This window comes from Tasmannia lanceolata, unplaced genomic scaffold, assembly GCF_043159265.1.
Source record: "Tasmannia lanceolata isolate RefF3 unplaced genomic scaffold, GAP_Taslan_0.1 ptg000003l, whole genome shotgun sequence".
NCBI classification, from domain to species: domain Eukaryota; kingdom Viridiplantae; phylum Streptophyta; class Magnoliopsida; order Canellales; family Winteraceae; genus Tasmannia; species Tasmannia lanceolata.
Window position 1 is genome coordinate 7,377,245 of NW_027518680.1, and position 25,926 is coordinate 7,403,170.

General features: G+C 36.1%; 2 protein-coding genes across 4 annotated transcripts in view; both read left to right on the top strand.

The window, feature by feature from the left end:
* Positions 1-25,926, top strand: part of LOC143849830 (linoleate 13S-lipoxygenase 2-1, chloroplastic-like) — a 63,605-nt gene that overhangs the window by 21,885 nt on the left and 15,794 nt on the right. The window contains exons 1-3 of one of the 3 annotated variants that reach the window (XM_077359067.1): positions 13,250-13,633; positions 19,301-19,575; positions 20,933-21,170. In XM_077359067.1, the coding sequence (XP_077215182.1) occupies positions 13,297-13,633; positions 19,301-19,575; positions 20,933-21,170 (850 nt within the window). In that variant the 5' untranslated portion in view covers positions 13,250-13,296. Of the gene's footprint in view, positions 1-13,249; positions 13,634-19,300; positions 19,576-20,932; positions 21,171-25,926 lie in introns of those variants that run through there. The other 2 variants (XM_077359056.1, XM_077359078.1) reach the window with 2 other exon arrangements.
* LOC143849823 (phosphoinositide phospholipase C 2-like) lies at positions 4,723-9,215 on the top strand. Its single transcript, XM_077359031.1, has 5 exons — positions 4,723-4,882; positions 5,055-5,172; positions 7,812-7,964; positions 8,058-8,144; positions 8,617-9,215. The coding sequence occupies exons 2-5, from the start codon at positions 5,137-5,139 to the stop codon at positions 8,908-8,910; spliced, it is 570 nt and encodes a 189-aa protein (XP_077215146.1). The 5' UTR covers positions 4,723-4,882; positions 5,055-5,136; the 3' UTR covers positions 8,911-9,215.

A 25,926-nucleotide genomic window follows, 5' to 3' on the forward strand; every position in this document is an offset into this window, starting at 1 on the left:
AAAAGGCATTTTGTGGATGGTCTGTTGCACGTAAGAGCAGCCACACAACCCTGAAAATGAGCCGGGAGTGATCAAAGGTGATAAACGCTTGATTGTATTCTTGAATGATTCAATTGATAAGGAGAGATAATGGTACCCCAACTATCCCCAAGGGCTGTCGTGTTTACCATTTTCACCAGTGTTTAAAAACACGGATGTGACGCGGAACGCGGCTAAGAAAAATCCTCGTCGACTAAGCGCAGATACAGCCAAGAATGTGGTTATAACTCGGGAGAGTCAAAGGAGTTTTTAGAGATTGTAGGGCAAAACACGGAATGCGGTGGTGCAATGCAGAATGCAACCAAGAAAAATCCTTGCCGACTCGGGCGAGTTCCTTGGCTTGTCAACGAGTTTTTAAACACTGGTTTTCACCAAGCGAGCTTTTCAGAGAGGCTTTGGGGGGGGGGGGGGGGGATACTTGTGTGAGATGGGATTTATGCTCCGCTCGCCCTCTAATCGGCAGTTTATCCTCTATACACCTACCCCTTCGCCGAAGCTTCTGGCTTTTGATCAAGGCCCGTAGACTCCTTATGTTCACGAGAATGGACAGCTATGAGCTCCTATCTGTCAGATTCGTTAGATCATGATAGAGTCTTCGCGCTCTACTCTGGCGAATAATCCAGTGAGTGTGTTCAGGTAACACTCTTAAAACATAATAGAACCAATCAGTGTCTCATAGCACGGGTGAATAAAAGCACTTACTACAAAAATATGCCTTACTCGAAACTTCAAGTTGTAGTGGAGAAACACCAGATGAATCAATCTTTGATGCTCCAATTTGTTTATCTTCTTGAAGTGTATGTCTTTGAAAGTACTCTAGTTCCTTTTGCATGCTATCGAACTATCCTCCTCTCTTTGAAACAAGAGGCGGTTCCGGTTCTGCCCGTGCTTCAAACAATTTTGTCTTTGTTTGACATTAGCATTTGAATTGCAAATCTTTGCAATTTGGGACATCATTTGCCAATTTGTGTATACATGCAAAGTGCAATAATAGAGTTGACTCACTCAACAATGCCTTATTAAAATTTCAAATCTAATTAAAACATAATATAAACACATAATAATTAACAATATTAATTAATTTACCTAGACTTAGCTTCTTTCAGTTGTGGATTGCCATAGCCAATGACATCAATGTTAGTGATTGCGCCTATAATTTATGCGGTCTATATAAGCCAAAGGATAGAAGTACTTTTATGCCCTCTTGTAATAGTCTACAGTCCATGGCCATATATGGAATTATCCATTTATTTAATATATAATGGAGAAGGAGACGAGTTGTAGGGTTTGTCTTGGAACTCTTTGCCCAGAGACAGTTAGTGTGATGTGGTTTGCTCTCCCTCTCTCCCTTGCGCAACCCAACCCCCCCCCCCCCGCCCCACACACACACACACACACCCTCTCTCTCTCTCTCTCTCTCTCTCTCTCTCTCTCTCTCTCTCTCTCTCTCTCTTCTCTCTCTCCAAGCTACTAGTTTGTCAAACGAGTAAACTTCAAGAAATCTTTTCATGTGAAGGAAGGGATACACCCATCCAGTCGATTTTTTATTTATGTTTATATATATAGTCCTTCATATCTCCTATGTGGAGTTTAGGATTTGTTTAAGTTTTTTTTTTCTTTCTGTTTTGGCAAATTACAAATCATCTATGAGTTGTTCATGATCTGATTTGCATTGGATTTCCATGCTTCTAATTTGATTCTTTTACGATTTATAGTTCTTTAGCTCTTGTGATTTAAAATAGTTAGTTTGATTCATGACCTGTTGAGCACTTTATGAGGTGATTTTGAGGTTCTTGTACAGAACATTGTGAAGGTATTCAGTTCCTCCCTTTGGACTTGTTATCATTTTTTACATAATAGTGGTTGTTTCAATTATACTTTAGTGATCTATCAGTGTTGGCCCAAGTGATAGATCTAATTCCATCTGTCAATTTTTATGAAATAAGTGTTCCCTTCACTCTTAGAATTCCATTTCCGCATCTTTGTTGAAGGTAATGGAATGATGGAGAGGTTATACAGGTCTGATATAGAACCCTCTTATGGCAAGGAGATGACTCACTATTCCCAATATCAAATGGGAGTTGGATAACTACCGACCTATTGCTCTCAACGTTAAATATACCAGAAATTAGACATAACAGATGAGGATCTTTGATTCTTAACAGGATTGAACACTTAAGGTATAGAGGGTTCCTGTACAGATTCTCTTCCTCTAGTTGTGGTTGTCTACAACTATATTAGAGGTATGCTGAGCAAGAGAGAAAGTGCAAAGCTTCTCAAAGGAGGTAGTGATGTAAACTCTTGTCTACTTGTTGTATATAGTAGTAACTAGAATTTAATTAGGTTGCACCTAACATTTGTCAACTGCCAGTGACACTATCTACCAGTAATCAATGTCATTGATAAGGTTTAAATTGTTCACATGTGTGTCAATTTCGACGGACCTGTGTCGACATCCATTGGCACCAAAGTCGAAGTCCAGTTCTAAGTTTGATTCCTTGAGGTGCACCCGCATAATAAAAATGCCTCGTATATCACAAAAGTATTAGTACCATTCCATTAATAAGATGAGTTAGTTGAGCAGTAAAAGAAATGGCACACTCATCAATTTTCAAAAAATATTTATTCTTAAAATGATCATTATTGTTTTATGCGTGTCACTAGGTGTTTGATCTTGATAAACCATTATGGATGGTTGTCTTGCTTATGTGATTGTTTCTAAGTGTATGTTTGTACTTATTTTAGTATTTTTTGAGGTTTTATCTTAAATTTCAATAATTTCCATGGACTTCCCTAAGCTTCTATGATTTTTACAAGATTTCCATGGACTTCTATAGGCTTCCACAGAATACTTCCACTTTCGTGGGGACTGAAGTGCATACAAAATCCGAAATTTGGAACTTAGTCATGTATCCATGGATCTGGTTCCACATCCGAGTGTATGATTTTCCTTTTGAAAAATGAAAAGTACTAAAAAGTAGGAAAATTAAATAAAAACAGTACAAATAATGAAATGTTACTATTCTGCAATTACTCAACAGTCAACATCACTTATCCATGTATATAGTGCCAAATCAATGCATTTATGATGTTGCATTAGAAACATAAAAACATAGAAAAAGGAAAAAATGTTAAAGCATTAAAATATACTAGTCTACCATAGTTACATCATTGATGCATGGATTACAATATTATTACAGGTCTACATCTAAATCTAGAACACATAAAATGCTATATCTCAAAAAGAAAAGAAAAAAGGAAATTGGATGCTTTGTCTGATTTGCCAATTTCTGCTCCAATCAATGTTTTACGGTAGCTTAATCACCTTCAATTGTATTTCTTTGTTTGATTTTGAGAATCAAAGCAAATAAAATTGGGGAAGAATGGCGGGGAAATGAGTTTTTCTTATCTTTGAATCATTATTTTAATGAAAAATTTAAAGGAAACATGCCATCTTTTCTAATACCTTCAGAAGTTTTAGTTTGTCTTTAGAAGTTGCAGTTCGTCTTTTTTGTAAAATTTGGACAGAAAAATGTATTCTTCTTGCCAATTCGATGTTCGTTGTCTCATAATAAAAATTAGTTTTGCGTAGTGATTATCTAAGGGTTGCAGCGAACTTAATTTGGGTAGACTGGACTGATTTGTGGGTTTAGGATTTTTGGTACTGTTTATGTATTCATAATTGCAGCAAATTCAATGGAAAGTACTTACATGTTTCACTTTTATGGTGCTCATGAGCATATGTTTGAATTTCGACGTTTACTTATTTATTTCTCGAAGTAGCTTCGTTGAATTCTCTCTACCTGTATTGTGAAAATTCAATTTGTATTTTGTGAGATCTTATTTATTTCTCAAAGTAGCTTTGTTGAATTCTCTCTCTACCTGTATTGTGAAAATTCAATTTGTATTTTGTGAGATTGTTGATTTTCCAAAGCAATTCCCCTTCTTTTGTTCGATTCCTAGTGATTTGCTTGTATTATATATGCATCACCTTTTTTCTGTTTAAAATCGTTTCGATTAATGGATTACTCTAGGACTTTGACTGCTCCGGTGGAACTAATCAACTGTTTGAGGTCCATAAAAGAGCATGCCTTCTCTGCATCTCCGTACCCTGTCGTTATAACTCTGGAAGACCACGTTACTCCAGATCTTCAGGCTAATGTCGCTGAGGTGAGGATTCATTTTCCTCTTTCTCGACTCTTACCACCCAGTTTCTTTTCAGTTCACCATTTTTATGATTGAACGCTTTTTTTTTGTCTACATGGTCCACGAAACATTTGGAGATATACTGTTTTACCCGGAGTCAGATTGCTTACAGGAATTTCCTTCTCCAGAACAATTGAAGCATCGGATAATTATTTCAACCAAACCACCGAAAGAGTTCCTTGAGTAAAAAAGTTTTAAGGAAGATGGACCCAAAGTTGGAAAGGAAGCTGACGAAGAAGCATTGGGAAAGGAGGTCACAGACCTTAAAGTTGGACCTGTATCTGATGTTAAGGTGCACTTAAAAGTTACATTCATTGTGTTATTCTATTGATATAGTACACTTTATCCGACCTATTAACATCCATTTCTTTAAATTCTTCCAATTTGCAACTTGCGAGCAGAATGAGCATGATCAGGGTGAATTCAATCATGATGAGGAAAATCATGAGGATGGGGACCAGAAGTTGCATCAGAGGTCAGCACCGGAGTACAAGCGGCTAATTGCTATTCATGCTGGGAAACAGAAAGGTGGGGTGAAAGACTGGCTAAAAGTGGACCCCTCTAAAGTTAAACGTCTCAGCTTGAGTGAAGTAGAACTTGAGAAGATCGCAATCACTTATGGAACTGATCTTGTCAGGTATTTAATATACTTATCCGAAAGGTTCAGTCATGGGAGATTTGTTTGTGTGCATATGTGGGTACAAATGTACAATTATAGATTATGATTCCACTTGGCATTTTGGGGTTCATAGTTCAAGCATTTGCTTAAATTTCTGAAGTTCTTGGTGATGATTGCCATTTCTTTTCAGGTTCACCCAAAGGAATTTGCTTAGAGTATACCCAAAGGGTACACGTGTTGACTCCTCGAATTACAACCCACTAATTGGGTGGATGCATGGTGCTCAGATGGTTGCATTTAATATGCAGGTTAGTCTCTCTCCCTGTGTTGCAATTCAAATTTCAACTTCTTTTGGACATATTATGGTAAACCTTTTGCGTAGTCTCCTTGTGTTGCAATTCAAAGTTGAACTTCTTTTGAATATATTATGGTAAACCTTTTGCTTTTACCCCTCTTCAGTTTCATCTGTCACTTCTTGCTGAAATTTTGCTTCACGGCAGCTAAGAGAACTGAAAATACAGTTCAGGTTATATTTCATCTCATTAAGTACTTGTTAGAATATTTTAGCCTCTAGTAGATATTCCATGAGAATGCATTTCTTCTCAAAAAAGATTGGAATGAGTATACAATATGTTAATTCATATTAGCTTCCTTAGTTGCACAAAGTCATAGATGGTGCAACTGTTCTAAAAAAGTCAAGAAATCGGATCAGCTAGAAACTGTCTGAATGAATGAAAAAAATTCAACTTTTTGACAGATAGGACGTTTGCATTGCTTGTCATTGCTTTTACATGCATAGTTTTAAATTTTGTACGATTTCGGATGGGACCGAAACCGAAATTTGCTTGAAATCCGAAATTTTGGATTTCCCAAGTTTCGGCCGAAATGTCAGAAATTCAATTTTTTAAAAAAAAAACTAATATTTTTATGAAAATTCTGCCGAAACTTCCGAAATTTTGTAAATGATTAATTAATTATTATTATTTTTTACCGAATTTCGGCCGAAATTTCGGTTTCAGTCAAGTCCGAAATTGGGACCGAAACCGAAATTTAAATCCATATTTACATGTATGTTTTGAAGGTTATTAATGACCAGTTAGAACGGCGGCCATCAACTTGCAGCTATTTTAATCATCTTTACATTGATTAATATGTATGTATCATGGGCTACTGTAGTGTATTTAGATTGAAAGTATTCATAATGGGAATTGATTGGAGTGAGCAATATGTTGAAATCCATGTACACAGGAGGGGAACATTTAAACCTGCTTCCAACACGTACCACCACCTCAAGGAATTGGAAGGATATTCTAAAGGTGTGGCTGGATCCAAAATAGTAGATGGTTGGGTAAGTTCTTACTACAAGTACTCCAAAGCTTAGAAGTACAAAGCGGGTGTGGGTGCGGGGGCGGAGGTGGGAGCGGGGCTAAGGAAGCGTGGGGGTCTAGAAGAGTCCAAGTTTGGGAGCGCCATGAGAGCGTCTATGTAATATTTTCTTTATATATCTTTCAAAATTCAAGTACATCAAAAAATAATAGTTTCTAACCATTTTCATACATATTTTTCAAATTTTAAGTACATAAAAAAGCAGTAATTTCTAACCATCTTCATTTCCGTGTACTCATTCCTCGTGCCTTCTGAAGATGCACAAACCTTTGTGCTTGCTCCAATGAAGTGCTTTGAAGAGTTGAAGGAGTTTGATGCAAGAATGTAGGTGATGGTGGGACTTATGGAGTAATAGAAGCAGGCTTGGAGCGTCATGGGAGGTTCATGTCCCTTTGGGGTCGCGCTCCCTGGAAGCTCCTTCCTAAGGAGTGCCGAATCGAGGTTCCGAGGTGGGAGCAGCACCCCGAGGAAAGATTCCTGCTTCTAAGCTCCAGAGTTACGAAGTGTTCTTTCATGTCAACTAGCCTAGCTTGAAGGGTAGCTCTTCTTAATTCCATGAGTGTGCAACTTGAAGGTTTTGACATCATTAGAGACATGTATGCCAATGATGAAGACTTCTGTGAAATTTGGAAGCTTTGTAGACAAGGGAAGCATGATGATTATCTTCTCCTAGATGATTTTCTCTTTTAGGGGATTCGCCTTTGCATTCCAAAATGCACCCTTAGAGAGAATGTTATTAAAGATCTACATTCTGGAGGTTTAGGAGGACATTTTGGAAGAGACAAAACTATTTTTCTAGTGAAAGAGAAATATTTTTGGCCTACCATTTACCGAGATGTGACTCATTATGGGAGGAGGTGCCGAATATGCCAAACATGCAAGGGACCATAGATGGTTTCAACACTTCCCCATGTCATCCTGATTGGCCTGAGTCAACTCTCTTTTACCTTAGCCGCATTCTTGTCCGAGTCCGCATTTTACCCTAGTCAATCAAAACTGCTTGGTCTCTCCTAAGTTACGCCCACATCAACCGTGTACTCGGCCGCATCATGCCGAGTTGAGTAGGATTTGCTTTCGCCGCGTTTTGACCCACATCCGCTTTCTGAAACAATGAATTAGACATCCACGATTCCTTCCTTTCCTTTTTTTTCAAAAAAGTTAAATAAAAATGATGATTAATAAGAAAAAGATTGTGCCACTTCAAGTTATTTAAACAATTGTTAAAATCGAAAAACAATTTTTGATGATACTTGATGCATTTGGAGTTGTTTCCTGGGTTTTTTTTTTCCTGTGATGAGGTCGGTCATCTCATCTTTTCTTTTTCAATACATTACCTTAACCTTTCATAAAGAAAAAGTCTATAGAAAAAGATTCCATTTGCGTAATATTTGACTGCTTAGATCAAACCCGTGTTGTTTGCATTAGTATCACCATCATAGGTTTAAGCAAAAGTATTTACATTAAAGCTTAGTAATTACAGAACCAAATCATTTACTTCATACATGATTTCTCATAATTTTGCTGGCATCATTAAAGAATCAAGTGGGTCTTTCTGTGATAGGGATTTGGAAGATCACTCTGGTTGATGCATGGAATGTTCAGAGCCAATGGAGGGTGTGGTTATGTAAAAAAACCTGATTTTCTGTTGAAGACTGATTCAAATACTGAGGTCTTTGATCCTCAGAAACATTTTCCTGTGAAGAAAACATTGAGGGTGAATATTTTCCCGCAGAACTGACTTTTTTGAGTCCTGAGTATTTTCTTTTGCATATCCAACTCTGATTTGAGCTCCATTATTACTAAACAGGTGAGAGTATATATGGGAGATGGATGGCATTTGGATTTCCGTCGAACACACTTTGATGCATACTCGCCACCAGACTTCTATGCAAGGGTAAAATGATGAATCTCTAATCTTTTGCTCACACATCGCGCCATGGTTGCTCTTAAGGTTATCTACTGCCATGAGCTGCGCTCGGTTAGTCAAGTACTATTTACTTCAGGAGGACAATGTAGACCACCAATCTCTCACTGAAATTGTAGTCGACTTTTAAACAAAACTGGTTAAGACAAATTAATATGTGCCCATTCTTTACTGATTTATTCTGTCCATTTATTTCTGCGTGTATTGATGTTTCTAACAATCTATAAGCCAAAAGAGTCCTTTTTTTCATTGAAAGAGCGAAAGATTGTCAGTCTCTCATGTACTATACTCATAAGAGCGGCATAGGGCCACCATTAATGTATAGTACTTTTGAAAAACAGAAAGTGTGGGAGAAATATCAATGAACCACACCACAAAAGTTGTGAAAACATGGATAGTGCAAAAATGTAAAACCTGTATCCACTAATCAATCTGTCTACAGGTCGGGATAGCAGGAGTACCAGATGATACCATAATGAAGAAAACAAGAACTATCGAGGATAACTGGACACCTGTTTGGGATGAGGAGTTTACGTTCCCATTGACTGTTCCAGAACTCGCTTTGCTTCGGATTGAAGTGCATGAGTATGATATGTCTGAGAAGGATGACTTTGCTGGCCAGACTTGTTTGGCTATAACAGAGTTGAGGTCAGGGATCCGAGCTGTGCCGCTTTGTGATCGCAAGGGAGAAAAGCTCAAGTCTGTAAAGCTACTTATGAGGTTTGAATTTGTTTGAGATTGCTCCATACTTGAATTGATGTTCAGCTTTTCCTGCAATTATTCATTGTGTTTATTATATTGGCCATATATACCTGGCTTTAGAACTCTAAATGTTGTATATTTCTACATGAATCTTTTGAATGCATTCTGTATATTATAGTACTCGTTTCTACTAAAGCTTCAGTGATATAAATGTTTTATATTGCAATCTAAATGTTGTTGTAACGTCTTGTTGCTTTATTTTATGATTAGCACATCATGAAATGGGTCGGACAATCGACAATAAATGGGAAGGGTGTTTGATTGTTGATTTTTCGTCGAGTTTATCTTAAGTGCGGTTGTTTTGTTCATTAACTTTTACAGGCCTTGATCTGAGTAACAAATTTCTCCCATATACAGAAAAATTCTTGAAATAATCTCAGAATCTTTTATGCCAGGTTAATTTTTTTTTTTTAATTAATTTATGCCTGGTTTCAAACTTAAAAAAAATTCATGAATAATTCAAAATTTCTAGCGTCTTTGAATTACACACACATAAAAATGGTGGTCCTCGCCCCATAAAAATGAGGTGTAAAATGGTGGAGCCCATCATATACACGGGTTTAGGTGGAGATGGTACACTCCACTATATCAAAACATGAGGTGTTATATAATTCCATAGAAAATAATATTCAATGAAAAAAAAATCCAAGGTCTAGTAGGTTTATAATTTTTCTTGAAAAGGAAAATATTTATTTTTCAAAATAATTTCCATGAAAAATGAGTTACAAAATGCTGAAAATTTTATATTTGATGGAAACAATTTCAAAAAAAATAAAAATATATATGAGGAAACTGTTAGTGCGCTTAAGCTCACCAAACTTATGGTGAGCTTAAGCGCCCAGTCACATGGGGCCCACTTTGTTAGGATGATCCAAAGCATTCATTTGAAAGTCCCTTACATAGATGGGGGGTGTACCAAAAATCAGCTCCATAGGATCATCATAACCCCTCCATTTGTGAAGGACAAAAATGGACAGACACAAATCTCCCCATTTTTTGTCCTCCACAAATGGAGGGGTTAGGATGATCCTATGGAGCTGATTTTTGGTACACCTCCTATCTATCATAAGGCCTTGCAAATGAATGGTTTGGATCACCACAAAAAAGTGGGCCCCCATGTGATTGGGGAGCTTAAGTGCACCATAAGTTTGGTGCGCTTAAGCTCACCAACAGTTTCCTATATATATATATATATATATATATATATATATATATATATATATATATATATATATATATATATATATATATAATTTTATTTTTTTTTCAACAAGGAAATCTCTTTCTAAATAGCCAAGCCTCAGTAGTTGTACTAACATGAAAAGGTTAGCAATGTAAGGTATTCACTTTTTGAGTGTAGAATGAGACCTTTGAAGCAAAGAATGATCAATAGTATCAAGGTTTTTATTTAGTGCTAAATACCAAAGTTGGTTCTATTCGTATGACTTATTTTGGCTATTTGAACCCATATTGTACTGTGGATCCGGAGAGAATCTCTCTCTCAACTGTACATACGACTTTCATCTCCAGGCAAATGGTTGCAACTCCTCAGTTTAGATTGCAGGCTGGAACTTGTTATCATGGGGGTGACCACCTAATTGATACCAACGAGTACAATCTCCTTGTGCCTCAGGACCCATGATAGCAACAAAGAATGCGCTAAAGAAAAGAACAAATTGTGTCTAAATGCCTCAAAAGAAAATTCAAGACGGGACATCAATCTTCTAAAAATCAATCTTCAACAGTTCAAACTCAGTTGAACCATGGTTCCATTAAAACTAATTTTAAAATAAAAACGACAAGTTTAAGATAACTTTTTCCCACCTCAACCCTCTTTTAAGTATGGAGAAGATGGAAACAGAGTTAAAACGTTTGGTACTTCCCTTTTTTATTTCGAATATTCTACTTAGGGAATGCTTTGTTGACCTGGAAAACTATTCCATGGAATATTAGTGGAGCCAATAGTGAGAGATTGGTGGAGAGAGAAAGAAACTTGAGAGGATGTGGCTGAGGGGGACATGAAAAGCCCCTCAAAAACAGGGGAAAAACTCAAACTTGAAATACGGTGTTTGGGATTTTGAAGGTCATGTGAATTCTTGCTAACTCTCCTTAACGTACAGTGAGAGACTTTGACTTCGAATGTGGGGGACATCTAGTCTGTCTTCAACTTTCGTGAACTTTGATGAGAACTTTGAGTGAATTAAACTTTTAGGAACTTGCCAGTGCCACTAACCGTCCATTTTTGGAGTTCTCCAAAAAAGACGCACACGACTCATAATATGCCCAATTCCTCAAATCCGCTAAAAGTCGTGTAAATCCATTGCAACTAACCCCCCAAACTAGCCGTTTGAAGCAACTTTTGAGGGGGTATTTTCAGGTTTTTCAAAAATAAAAAATACATTTTATAAAGGGGGAACCGGACTAGCGGGCCGCCCAACCAAGCCCGGCACAGCCCGCTGCTTTGTGCCGTGCCGGCACGGTACGCGTCACTGTAGCTATCCGTGCTTGCCGGCCACCTTCATGTGCATCTTGCTAGCACTCTTTATTAATAATGACTAACCAAATAGAAGAGGGAGGATTCGGCTAAAGGTGGTTGAATGATATTATAGACGACTTTATGACTTAGCCCTTGACAACTATTTAAGTAAATAAATATCTAAAAATTGGTGATCCATCAATGCAAGGGCACTCGTTAAGGAGCATTTAAAGCACCTATTTTCATGCACTCCACGCATATATCCTCAAACACCCCACGCATATATCCTCAAACACATTTATTACTGGAGCAACGATTGTAGTCGAGATTTTATTTCCATAATTACAATTTCAACAAAAGAGGCTTGGTTTTGGTTTTTACAAAAATACCCCCACCATGACAAAATAACAAGAATACCCTTATCTCATAAAAGATAACGAAAATATCCCTACTTAAATCTCATGAAAAATGATAAAAATACTTATATCTCATAGAAAGTGTTAAATACACCTATCTCATCGAAAAAAAAAAAAAACTCATATATCATGGAAAATAAAAAGACCCTATCTCATAGAAAATGATCAAAGTACCACTCACTCATAAAAAATGACCAATATACTTATATCTCTAAAACACACGTTTATCAACCCTACAGTATACTTATTACTTAGGGCTCGTTAAGGAGCATTTAAAGCACCTATTTTCATGTACCCACACTTTTATCCTCAAAACACATTTATTATTAGAGAACCGTTTCCCACAATTTCATTTCTATTACGAGAAAATAACAAGAATACCCCTATGTCATAAAAGATAATAGCCAAAGTACCTTAGCCCATTTTCCATGAGATTGAAATATTTTATTATTTTATATGAGATAAGTTTATTTTTTTCATTTTCATGAGATAGTGTATTTTGTCATTTTTATGAGATAGTGTATTTTGTTCATAGGATCGATGATCCTATCCTTCCAATCTATGCATTTTTTTTTATTGTGGTGTCCATTTTAAACTTCCTCAAATCAAAGGGTTAAGATCATTCTATGGAGAAGATTTTACGGGCCCACATTATCTACATTAGGGCCCAACAAATGAATGGTTGGATCACCCACCCAAACAATGTCGGCACACGTATTTTTTTCATTTGTTGGGGGTGTGCCCAGAAAATATTTTTCAATCCTAACCCCGATCTATGTAGATTTTTATATTGCGGTGTCCATTTTAAACCTTCTCAAATCAAAGGGTTAAGATCATTCTATGGAGAAGATTTTATTAGAGAATAAAATTAGATCTGAATTAGAGAATAAAATCAGGGCCCAACAAAATGAATGGTTGGATCACCAAAAAAATGTGGCCACCAGTATTTTTTTCGGGTTGTACGTAAGTGTAGAGGCATCCACCATGTAAATTGTCTTGCATTAGATAGGTCTTTTTTATTATTTTCTATGAGATATAAGTGTATTGGTCATTTTTTATGAGTGAGTGGTACTTTGATCATTTTCTATGAGATAAGGTCTTTTTATTTTCCATGATATATGAGTTTTTTTTTTTTTTTTTTTTTTTCCGAAGAGATAGGTGTATTTAACACTTTCTATGAGATATAAGTATTTTTGTCATTTTTCATGAGATTGAAGTAGGGATATTTTCGTTATCTTTTATGAGATAAGGGTATTCTTGTTATTTTGTTGAAATTGTAATTATGGAAATAAAATCTCGACTACAATCGTTGCTGCAGTAATAAATGTGTCTGAGGATATATGCGTGGGGGTGCATGAAAATAGGTGCTTTAAATGCTCCTTAACGAGTGCCCTTAGAGCACTTCTTCTATATAAGGTACAATTGGTTTACCCATTCCTCATATTTCCTAACCCTAACTACACCCAAAATGTTGAAGTCTCAGCTCCACCCATCTCCCCTTGCTCCCTCCCCCATCCTCCTGCATAGCTCCTTCACTTCCCATTACTGGACCCCTGCATCTATTTCCCAAATCACCCCAGTCATTTTCCGTTACCGGAGACCAAAATCTGGTAGCATTCGCTGTGAAGCCGTGAGCAATGCTCCCCTAGATGGGACCACCACAGCACGGACGAATGTCAGTGTTAACGCCGTTGTCACCATTGAGGAAACCATCCGCGGCGTTCTTACAGACTTCGGCAATGATACAAGCGATTTGGTTGGTAAATCTCTTCTTCTCGAGCTTGTCAGCAGCGAGCTTGATCCAAGTAAGTGATTATCAGAACAAAATTTTGGCTCCTTTCCCCTCTTTCCTTAGTATAGTTTTTTTCAGAGATTTTTCATACTATTATTATCATTGAATTTTTGTCAAAATAATTAAAATCTCCTGGGAAAGCCGATCCGCCCGTTCGATTCGTTGATCTCCTAACATGGAGGAATTAAAATCTTACATATATTAGAGTTTGAATAGCCCATCCTGGACGAACACCATATCTGTTAGATCAACGCTTAGGAGAATCCCTTTCCATTCAAGGGCTAGGATAATCCAAATGAGATGGGACCAACCCCAGCAGTTCGGGCTCATGGTTGCCTATTGGGTCAATGGAAAGGATCACGTACAAGTGGAAAATGTTGGGTCCAGGGCCTGATCATTAGGAAAAAGAACTACCAGTGACCGTTGGATAAGAATTTTTGAACTGGTTGGGAAATAAATATGTAGGAAAAATCTAAGCAAGAAATGAAAGGTTATGGATAGATTCTCTACCAAAATAAGGGAGAGTAAGGCCATGTTTGGATTGCTGGATTTCTTTGGAAAAGTTCGTAAAAGAAAAACTTTTCCAGATTTTCTTGCTTTTTTATTGTTTGATTACGCATGAAAATTAAAGAAGTAACTTTAACCACATCAGTTCAAGTTTTATTTTGAAGAGACATTCAATTTATAATGATATCCCTCTAAATAAGTCATAACCATATCAGTTCCCTCTAAATTGTGGAAATGAAATAATTTATCCAGGAAGAAATTTTTCACAAGAAATATTTTTCTTGCAATTCAAAAAGATCCTACTCGAAAAATCACTGAATTACAAGGTGGTCTTGCTGATTTCTATGCAACGTTGCATAGAAATCAGCCAAAAACTTATTTAATTTTTCGCTTAGAAACTTTGTTTGGATGGATTTTAGTTCACGGCAAAGCTACAGGAAAAGTTGCTTCACTACTTGTCATAAAAATATTGGCTACTGATATTGACACTAGCATGTTTTAATCACTGCACAAACTCAGCCTGTCTATTCTTTTTAAATTGATATAGAATAAGCTCGTTACACAACGATTGACATTTAACGTACTATATATAAAGGCAAAATGATGGGTTAATGTCTTCCACCCTTTGCCGAAAATTCCATCTGTATCCCAGTTGTATTATGCATATTCTCTTCAATAAGACCTTATGATATTACCTACTTTCTTTAGGGTAAAATTATAATCTACATCTATCTACATATGTAAAGGTAAAATCTTGGGTTATTTTCTTCCACCCTTTGCCAAAAATTCCATCTGTATCCCAGTTGTATTATGCCTATTCTCTTCAATAAGACGTTATGATATTACCTACTTTCTTTAGGGTAAAATCGTAATCTACATACGAAAAGTACCGACACAGGGTACCTGTCTATGACAATTACGGAAAAAAAGTACCAAGAAGAGGTAAAGACATATGACAATGACGAAAGAATTACTTGATATTACGCATGCAGGACACTTGCAAAATATTGACGGATTCCGGACACCTTAAGAGGAACAACAATTATTGAAACCTCTATCGATTGGAGGGCTAGGATCAGCCTATGGAAATGATTTTATGGGCACAACCGATTGATGTTGTGTTCCATCACATGGATGGTTCGGATCAACCTATAACCCACTATAGATCAGAGGGTTCAGATCAACCTATGAAAATTCTTTTGGGGGCACCACCTATGTGGCCCATCTAATGGAAGGTTAGAATCATCCTATGGTATTGGCCATACCGTACATTTTAATAAAGTGAAGAGTGCGATCATCAAAATACGGTGAGTAGTGCCATTACAAAATATGGTAGTGAGGACATTAGCACTATATATAATTTGAAACCATCGTTGTTACTTGGATGTTCCCACGCGGGTTGGGTTCAACCCGAACCTGACGGGTTCAACCTGAATTTGGGTTGGGTCGGGTTAAGCTTTTTGGCAAATCGGGTTGGGTCGGGTTAGGAAAAATTAACCCGAATTGGAAATCGGGTCGGGCTGTCGGGCAACCCGATCCTACCCGAAACCCGAATTTGGGTTCCATCTGAAGAAGTTCTGTATATGTGTTTTTCTTTTTCAACATTGAAATAGTCTCCACAGTCCACAATAGATGGTTTGGATAATGCTATGGTGCGGGCGATACCGTACTTTAATAAAGTGAGGAGTGTGATCATCAAGATATAGTAGTGCAGATAACATTTTCCTTTGTTAATTGTTAGTCCCTGTTTGGTTTGGGTTTTGAGAACCTATTATGAGTTACAAACTAATTATTGTTGACTCACTATTGCTTCTCAAAATCCAAAACAACCCGACTTAAGTTGAGGTGGTCATCAATTGGTACTATATCTAAGTGACATAGATTCATTGACATAGATGCAGTCCAATCTCTGCCAAAGGGGATAAAAAATCGGTCAATGCATTGGAAATGAATGATTGTGAAACTCTATTTTTTGGCAAAACTAAGAAGGTATATTTTATAGTTTACATTTACTTTCTTCTTAATTTGTCATCTTCATATTAACACATCATTTAGTTATTTAGTGACTTGCAAATTTATGTCTCTCATACTTCTTCTTTTTTTCTTTTGAAAATTTTACTTTTATTTATTTATACGCCAATACTTACATTGTCTCTTCGATTTATTTCTTTTTCTTTTATTTATATGCATCCATCTAAGAAATAAGCTCTCAACTTTATTGTAGGTTAATTAATATAAATTTCCTTTGTGAAGTCTTCTTAATCACATTGTCTTAGGGTTTACTTATGCTAAATGTTTGTACCAATTCACATGGCAAATGGTCTTTATCATAAAAAAATTTCATTTGTGCTTATGGCTATCTATATGCATAGAGTTCACTTCTGTAGGTTTTACAGCTATTTTTAGGCCATTACTTAATTTGTGGTTATTCTTACGCGAAATGTATTGCACGTGCATTTTTACTAGTAACCACTAAAACCAAAGTGAATGCAAACATCTAAACACTGAAAATTTCCAAAAAAACAAAGCCCATATGCACTCACATCCAAAATCCCCCAAAAACGTGAAAAGTACCCTACATACGCTTTTATCCAAGCATTTCCATGAAACCTAGCTGAGGTTTGCATTAGGATATATATATATATATACTTTTCCTTGGTTCAAAAACCAAGGCAGCAGGTTTTGTCTCCTTCCGTCCTTTACATTTTGACAGTCGGGCATCATATAATTTCGAGAGAGAGAGAGAGAGAGAGAGAGAGAGAGAGAGAGAGAGAGAGAGAGGCAAATTGAGGTTTCGAGATAGGGAGATAAAGACAAACGTTGATTTAGATCAATCAAAAGATTAATTGAATATTTGCAGCCATCAAATTGCTGTTATTATTATTATTATTTACAAAAGTGGCATACGGGAGCATGGTTTTAAATTTCGAACTGAAATCCAACCGAAACTGAAATTTCACATAATAAGAAATTTCAAGTTTGCCAAATTTGGGCCGAAATTTCTTAAATATCGATAAATTGAATATATTCCAAATTTCATCCGAAATTTTGGATATATTAAAATATTACTTCTTTTTTTTCTATTACTGGATTTTGGTCGAAATTTCGGTTTCAGCCAAGGCCAAAAATGGTACTAGAATCAAAATTTAAAACCATGTACTAGCGTAGCCAGAAGCGCAAAGAACAAGTCAAGATTGTTCACAATCATCCGCCGATTAGGTAAACCATCGAAGGGACGTTCACCAAACACTCGAAGAACAAAGTAAAACCAAGAAAAAACATTTTAATCCTTTGATTTTCAGCAAAAATAAAGTCAATCCTACAAACAACCCTTTCACATAGGTTCTATAAAATTACTAACTTCCTATTCCAAATAAAACTCTACCTAAGCCATTGATCTTATCTAATGACGGTGATTAAACCCCTAAAACTCAGACTCCTAAATCTACTATGACTCTCATTCTAAGACGGCTGTTGTCTCCCACAAAAGTGAGTCGCGAAATGGCTTTCCGCAAATTTACCTAGCAAATCCCATACTATATTGATTGGTCTAGAAGAGTGTGAGGTAGATTATGACAACGTTCTCGTTACCATAGAGATATGTTGAATATGGGTGTACAAAGGAAGACAAATAATGGTCCCGTAAATGGATAAGATGCGACAAATTTTAATGGGAACTAATGAAACGCTTTTGGTGTCTTCTCAACCAAAAACTCCATTCATTGGCTACTATAGTGATTTCTATTTCAATTCTTTGTTTATGGGTGTGGTCTGCGCAGCCTTAGCCATTGGCTCGACCATTTGTAGTAGCAGCTGTGGGGACCGAGGCTGAATCTTGTACAACCATGACAGTGATCGTTGGATAGCAATTTGTACCTTTAGACTAAAGCCACCACCCATAGTTCAAATGAAGAGCCACCACGCACATATATAGTTCAAATGAAAACTCAACTCGAAAAGTGAGTCAGGTACGAGTCAACTCAAACGAGTGACCATGGGAAGGCATCTTCCTATTAATGCATGGATATTTAATAGATATACTAATCTATATTATATTAATTCAACAAGATCCGCGGATCCTAGAGATTAGTGTTATTTTGCTCCTTGGTTCCAATCTTCTAGTAGCATTTTGTACTTTTTTTTATGTCTCACGAGTTCAAAGGAACTCAATTTGTTTTAAAGGCGAGTTCAGTCATATCTCTCTCTCTCTCTCTCTCTCTCTCTCTCTCTTTCTCTCTCTCTCTCTCTCTATATATATATATATATATATATATGGACCCCCGCATGGAGGTCTGGACAAGTCTTCGAATCCGTTTCGGATCTCTCGTTGGCCACAATCTAAATACAATATTTTGCATGAAAAAAATAAAAAAATATTATGTGAAGGAATTTATTATTATGGTATTTTTTCCCCTGGAATTTATCAAAGGAACGCGCGAACCTCAAAATTTTATTGATAGATTAAAAAGGTACAAGAGGGGGACATACCACCTTACCTCAAAACAAAAATAAAAAGGAAATTACTTATATCGAATACCTGGGATGCCCAAAGAGTCACATCTTAAGGTGCTCCTAGCCCTTCTAGGAAGGTCCTTCCACTGCCAGTATGTATGATTCTCTTTAATTTTGTAGACAAAATTAGCTAAAGAGTCAGCAACCTAGTTAGCTTCTCTAAATTAACGTGACACTTTTGGCCTCAACTCTATAACCAAAGATTGAAGTTTCTGCCAATAATATTTAATGGACCATGGGGGATCCTTCTTGTCAACGACCATATTAATCAAGGTTTTAGTTTCTGCTTCCAGCCAAATCTTAGATTGGCCGAATGCTTTACAATACCTCAGCCCATCCAACATACTTCTAGTCTCTGCCTACAAGTTAGTTTGCCATTCTCATAAAAGTGAGAAAAAGCAAATAAAATCTCACCTTTATGATTTCTTATAATTCCTTCTCAACCTGATAAATCAGGATTGCCTTTGGAAGCACCATCCGTGTTCAATTTGAATTCATTCTTCTAAGGCCAAATTATTATTATGGTATTTACGCTTCTAATCATTAAATTGTGCTCCCTCTTACACTATGCATATTTGAAAAACAATATACTGTTGCACTCCTTATCTGCAATTTGATTTCATGGTCTATACACAATTCATTTTATTTATTTATTTTGAAGAAACTGAGTTGGAGAAGAATACAATTAAGGTAGAGGCGCATACGTCAAAGTTGAGTAATTCGAATGACGGGGTGAAATATGAGGCTGATTTCGAGGTTGAGAAGAATTTTGGTGAAGTTGGAGGTATTTTTGTAACAAATGAGTACCACAGGGAGATGTACTTGAAAGACATTGTTCTCTCCGGATTTCCCAACGGACCTCTTCATTTTACATGCAAGTCATGGGTTCATTCCAAGACCACTAGTCCAGAGAAGAGGGTCTTCTTTGGTAACAAGGTCTGCTCTCTCTCTCTCTCTCATCACTTAGCATATTTGCAGGAAGAAGCTCTATTTTATTCTAGTTGCAGCTTATTGAAGTATAAATGATAAAAGTTTAACATGGTATCAGAGCGATTGAGGGGGAGTGTTGAAGTATATCTAAATGATTAAAGAGCACTAACTCTGACAGGTTAAGCTTTAAGAGTAATTGGTTGTTTAACACAGCTGTTCATTAGGGCACCTATCTTTGTCCTTTGAATTGATTGTCGACCCTAAGAATAGAAAAAGGGAAATAAAACCCTTGCACCAACGAAGAAATTATTTACGTAGACAAATAAAAACCCGAAACTAATTAAAGAAAAAGATTAATAAGAAATTGGTTTTTAATAGCAACCACCAACAAACTTGTAAAGCAATTATTAAAATTGACTAATATCACTACCATGTTTTGAAAATGAGATGAACTCACCTTGTTTTTTAAAAAAAAATTGGCTAGTGAGAGTTTTTGGGGATTGTATTAGCATTTGACTGCTGGTTAAGTAAAAAAGACAAGGTGAGTTTGCTTATATCAAAACATGGTAGTGGGAATATCAGTAGCCTTAAAATAAAGAGAGCTTAGAGATAAATTAAGGATTTTCTCTATGATCCCCAATGAATTTCAACCGGCAAAAAATGCATTAACTTGCAATATTTTTGGATAAAAATACCACTATCTTTATGAGAAAAGTGTTTATGTGCACGTGCGCAGGGACACTCCCTGCGCACAAGTGGCTTAAAAAGCCACTGATTGGTTCGTATGGTGGGTCCACCTCTGCGGGGTCTACAAAAAGTGACCAATCGGTGGCTTTTTAAGCCACTTGTGCGCAAGCCTGCGCACGTGCACAGAAACACTTTTCTCTTTTTTAGAATTTGAACAATATATCATTATAGCGACCATCGACGAACTTGTAAAATAATTATTAAATTAATGAGAGTTGCGATTCCAATTATTTTATGGGGTACTATAGATGAAGACTACATATCAATAACTCCCAATGAATTTCAACAGACAAACAATGCATTAATTGGCAATATTTTCTGGACAAAATACCCCCATCTTTTTACAAATTGACCAACATATCTCTACTTTAGCGAACAGGGCCATTTTATGAACCTGACACAAGGACAAGGACACAAGCTCATGTCCTAGTATCTTTTTCCAATACCTACCAAAAAGAAAGTATCTTTTTTCCAAACTTTTCAAGATCTTTTGATGAAATGTTTTAACTGGAAAAACCTTTTACCTAAAGATATGGGTTGAATTTTGAAATACAATTTTTCAACCATTTCAGCAACAATATTTTTACGTACTTACGTGTATTTTTTTGTGGAACAGTCTTACTTGCCATCACAGACACCAAGTGGTCTGAAGCGGCTGAGGGAGAAGGAATTGGAAACTCTACGAGGCAATGGACAAGGAGAACGCAAGACCTTTGAGAGGATTTACGATTATGACAAATACAATGATCTAGGGAACCCAGACAAGAGCGATGAGCTTTTGAGATCTGTTCTTGGTGGCAAAGACCACCCTTATCCAAGGCGTTGTAGGACAGGGCGACCCAGATCGGAGAAAGGTTCGATGACATAAACCTTCCTCTCTGCCATGCATGCAAACTCAAAAGGATATATGTTCTAAAGAGGAATAATGATCATGTCTTCATTAGAGAAAACCCTTTTTCTCGAATTTTCTCCCATTTTGTTAAGGGTGTCAATTGGAAACTGTATATATATATATATATATATATATATATATATATATATATATATATATATATATATATATATATATATATATATATATATATATATATACAGGAAACAGTTGGTGAGCTTAAGCTCACCAAACTTATGGTGAGCTTAAGCTCACCAAACTTATGGTGAGCTTAAGTGCCCAATCACATTGGGGCCTACTTTGTTAGGATGATCCAAAGCATTCATTTGAAAGGCCCTTACATAGATGGGGTGTGTACCAAAAATCAGCTCCATAGGATCATCCTAACCCATCAATTTGTGGAGGTCAAAATGGACAGACATTATTTGTCCACAAATCTGCCCATTTTTGTCCTTCACAAATGGAGGGGTTAGGATGATCCTATGGAGCTGATTTTTGGTACACACCCTATCTATGATAGGGCCTTGCAAATGAATGGTTTGGATCACCACAGAAAATGTGGGACCCATGTGATTGGGGCGCTTAAGCTCACCATAAGTTTGGTGAGCTTAAGCTCACCAACACTTTCCTCTATATATATATATATATATATATATATATATATATATATATATATATATATATGAGGAAAAGGATTGTACGCTCGAGTGTACGTAACCTTAGGTACGCTCGAGTGCCAAATCACATGGGTCCCACATTTTTTTTGGTCATCTAAACCATTCATTTGCAAGGCCCCATCATAGATAGGGTGTGTACCAAAAATCAGCACCATTGAATCATCCTAACCCATCTATTTGTGGAGGTCAAAATGGACAGACACTGTTTGTCCACAAATCTGCCCATTTTGCCCTCCAGTTTTGGAGGGGTTAGGATGATTCAATGGTGCTGATTTTTGGTACACACTCTATCTATGATGGGGCCTTGCAAATGAATGGTTTAGATGACCAAAAAAATGTGGGACCCATGTGATTTGGCACTCGAGCGTACCTAAGGTTATGTACACTCGAGCGTACAATCCTTTTCCTCATATATATATATATATATATATATATATATATATATATAGAGGAAAAGTGTTGGTGTGCTTAAGTGGTTATAACACCTCTCATTCATTTAAATGTTTGGGTCCCACATACAGGAACCAATGGGAGGCGTTATAACAACTTAAGCGCACGGTGCGCTTAAGTTGTTATAACGCCTCCCATTCGTTTAAATGTTTGGGTCCCGCTTAAGCGCACCAATGTGAGGCGTTATAACAACTTAAGCGCACCAAAAAAATGGTGCGCTTAAGCTCACCAACAGTTTTCTCATATATATATATATATATATATATATATATATATATATACTAGTAAAAAACCCTGTGCAATGCAAGGGCCGACAAAGAACTGTACGGACCACATCATAGGTTGATCCAAATCGTCCATGTGATGGAACACAACATAAATAGGCTGGATCCGTAAAATCATTTCCATAGGCTGATCCTAGCCCTCCAATCTATAGAGGTTTCTATAATTGTTGTTCATCTGAAGGTGTCCAATATTTTTAAAGGTGTCTTGAATTCGTAATATCATGTAGTTACTACAAACTTTCCATAATTTTGCATATAGAAACGCTGTCAATGTTGACTTTCGTGACACATTCATATTAAAAAAAGTAGGGGGGAAATAATAAAATGACTTGTTTACCCTCACATAATTAGTTTGGACAAACATATGACAAGGGCAATAAACTGTAAAAAACCACCATGTTGATGTGTTAAATTGGCAGAATTTTGAAATAAATCAAAAAATTATTCTCTTTTCTCTTCTGCTATATATATATATATATATATATATATATATATATATATACTAGTAAAAAACCTCGTGCGATGCACTGGCCTACAAAGAACTGTACGGAGACACCCCATTTTGACCGTACCCTAAACCTCTCATGTTTGAGCAAAACCTAACTAAACCAATGTTTTAAAACTCCAAATTTAATTCCAAGGTAGGTTAGAGTCCCAGCAAGGTCTCTGCGAAATTTCGTCCGAATCCGAGCGTGTTTGCATAGCAAACGAGCTGAGAGAGAATCATAGTGTAAACCAGAGAGGGGGGTGAATATATTCTGAGAGGGGGGCGAATTTATCCTGGAAAGGACGAATCTAGGCCTAAACAGACGTGGATTGCGCGCGCGCGTTCATCAATTTTTGTGCGCTTATCCAATGGTAGTGCCAATATCCGCACCCTTATTTTGGTATAAATATACGTTTTCTCTCATTTTTTTTAAAAAGGAAAAAAAAAGAGAAATTCCAGAGAGAGAGAGAGAGAGAGAGAGAGAGAGAGAGAGAGAGAGAGTAGATCTTACGGTTTAAACCCTAACCGATCGCGTTTATTTTCTCCGGTCTCTTTTCCGGCGAGCTCCTGTCAAGCTCCGGCCGGCATACTTCTTCCATTTTCTTCCTTATTTTCCTCTGTAACTATTGATTTCCAGTTCTTTCTCTTCATAAAACCTTAGAAATCTTAGATCAAAGGCACAAAACCCTAAGATCCTTGCTCATTTTCAGATCTAGAGTTCCTCGTGTTCTTGAAAGAGAAAAATCCCTAAAAATCCTCGAAAATCTAATCTAGTTTTATTTCATCATCTTCTCAGATCTTTACACCGGCAATTTTTCCGTTCATCTTCTTCAAATTCCGGCCGTATTCTAGTGAAGCTCCGGGTGAAACTTCAGTCAAATCTTTCATTTTCTTGTCTGATTGTTCTTATTGTGTGTCTCTCCTTTTTTAATTTTTCCATCTCAGATTTGAAGCTTTTAAATCTCATTTTCTGGCCTTAGAAACCTAAGATCTGCAAATTTTTACACTTAGATCTATGATCTGTGATTTTTTTTTTCTCGAAAAATCTTAGATCTGTTGATTGTGAAGATTTTATACAAAGGAAAGGAAGGAGCATCTGCACATCTAGCCTTGTAAGCCTTTGATCCATTGATTGTGTAGCCTGAAGAAAATCTAAAGGAAATAGGTATTTATTTTTTTAATTGAATTACTTTTCTTTGATCTACATGATCTCTAGCTCCTTGATTTTATAACTGTTGAATTGATTATTCATGTTATCATTTATTATTGCTTTATTAACCTTATAGGTAGTATAGTTTATAGCAATTTAAGATTCCAGTAGGTTTTGATCTTGAAGTGTATGTTTTGTATCCAATTATTTATTTTTTATCTGGCGGTATTTATAATTTTTTTAGAGATTTGGCTTCTTGTTTGAGCATTGATATGTATGGTGCTCGAATTGATTTTTACAAGGAATTTGGGATTAGTATTGTTTTGAGTTGATCTTGTGCATTAATAAAAAAAGAAAGAAGGGGGATTTAAGTTGCATATTTATTTGTTAGTTAATTCTATCTTATGAGAAATAAATCAACCTTAATGAATAGCAGATTTCTTATCATTTCTTTTTTAGTGTTTGTTTAATATTTTGAAAAATCTATAGTTCTGAATTTCATGCACTTTGTGCTACCAAAAGAATTCCAGCGGAAATTCCAACATTACTTTAGTATAAGATACCACTCCCTCAGATGTTTATGGCCAGTATTTTACCATTTCTGTGTAATTTCTCTTAAGCTATATTTCATATTCACAGGCTTGTGGGGCCATAAGATTTACACAATATGTAGCATTTTGTTCATCGTTTTTGTCATTCTTATTGTAGTCACGACATTCTTAAGTATTAGATTGACATATTTCCAGCTTGCCAGGGAAAACCTTGAATGGTAGTAGAAATCTGTTTTATGTGGGGTCACGAGTTCCATTTTTGTGTATGGTTATCACTGCTATTTTGTCCTAAATCACAAATGAGAGGTTTTGATACACCATATATATATATATATATTTATTCTGATGAAATTATAAATCTCAGCACTGTTTTGCATAGAATTCAATGACAACATAATCTATACTTAGTTTTGTTTTGGATTTGATAACTTATATATGCTTTGATGAAGTAGAAAAGTTAGAAGCAGAGTTTTCATATCATAATCCTTGGTATGTTTGAGAAAATCATCTTTTTGTTTGTTTGTCTGAATAAAAGTTGTAAGTCATAGAATAGATTTTCATGGATTCTATTTTGATTCTATGTTTTGTCTAGATTATTTTACCATTTCTGGTTTGTAGAGTTGAATGTTTTTCAGAATATGCTTTGATGTGGTTAAGAAATTTCAAGGTATAATTTTTTAGTTAACTTAATCATTATGTGTTTTATTGTTTGAGTAAATATGGAGAATGTTGGAGTAGACCCTGTTTACGAGGAATTCTCTAATGGATTTTGGAAAATATTATGCTTTCTTTGACAGGTGTGATACCGTTTGTACTGGCCTTGTATATTTAGTAAAAAAATTTATTGTCCTTTTTGAGAATCAAATGTTTAAATTTGTCAAAAAAAAAAAAAATGCAAAAATCTGTTTTAAAGATGATACAAGATTAAACAATGTTCTTTAAGCAGCTCAAAGTATTATAGCGGATCTTATGTCATGCATCATAATCATTTCATGATATGATAAAAATTTTCAAGAAATAAACTGGAAGAGATTGTCATTAGTCTATACATGTTTGAGTTGTTATTTGCAGCCTTACATCTTTTGATAATGGTCACCTTCATCTCATTGATTTTTAATG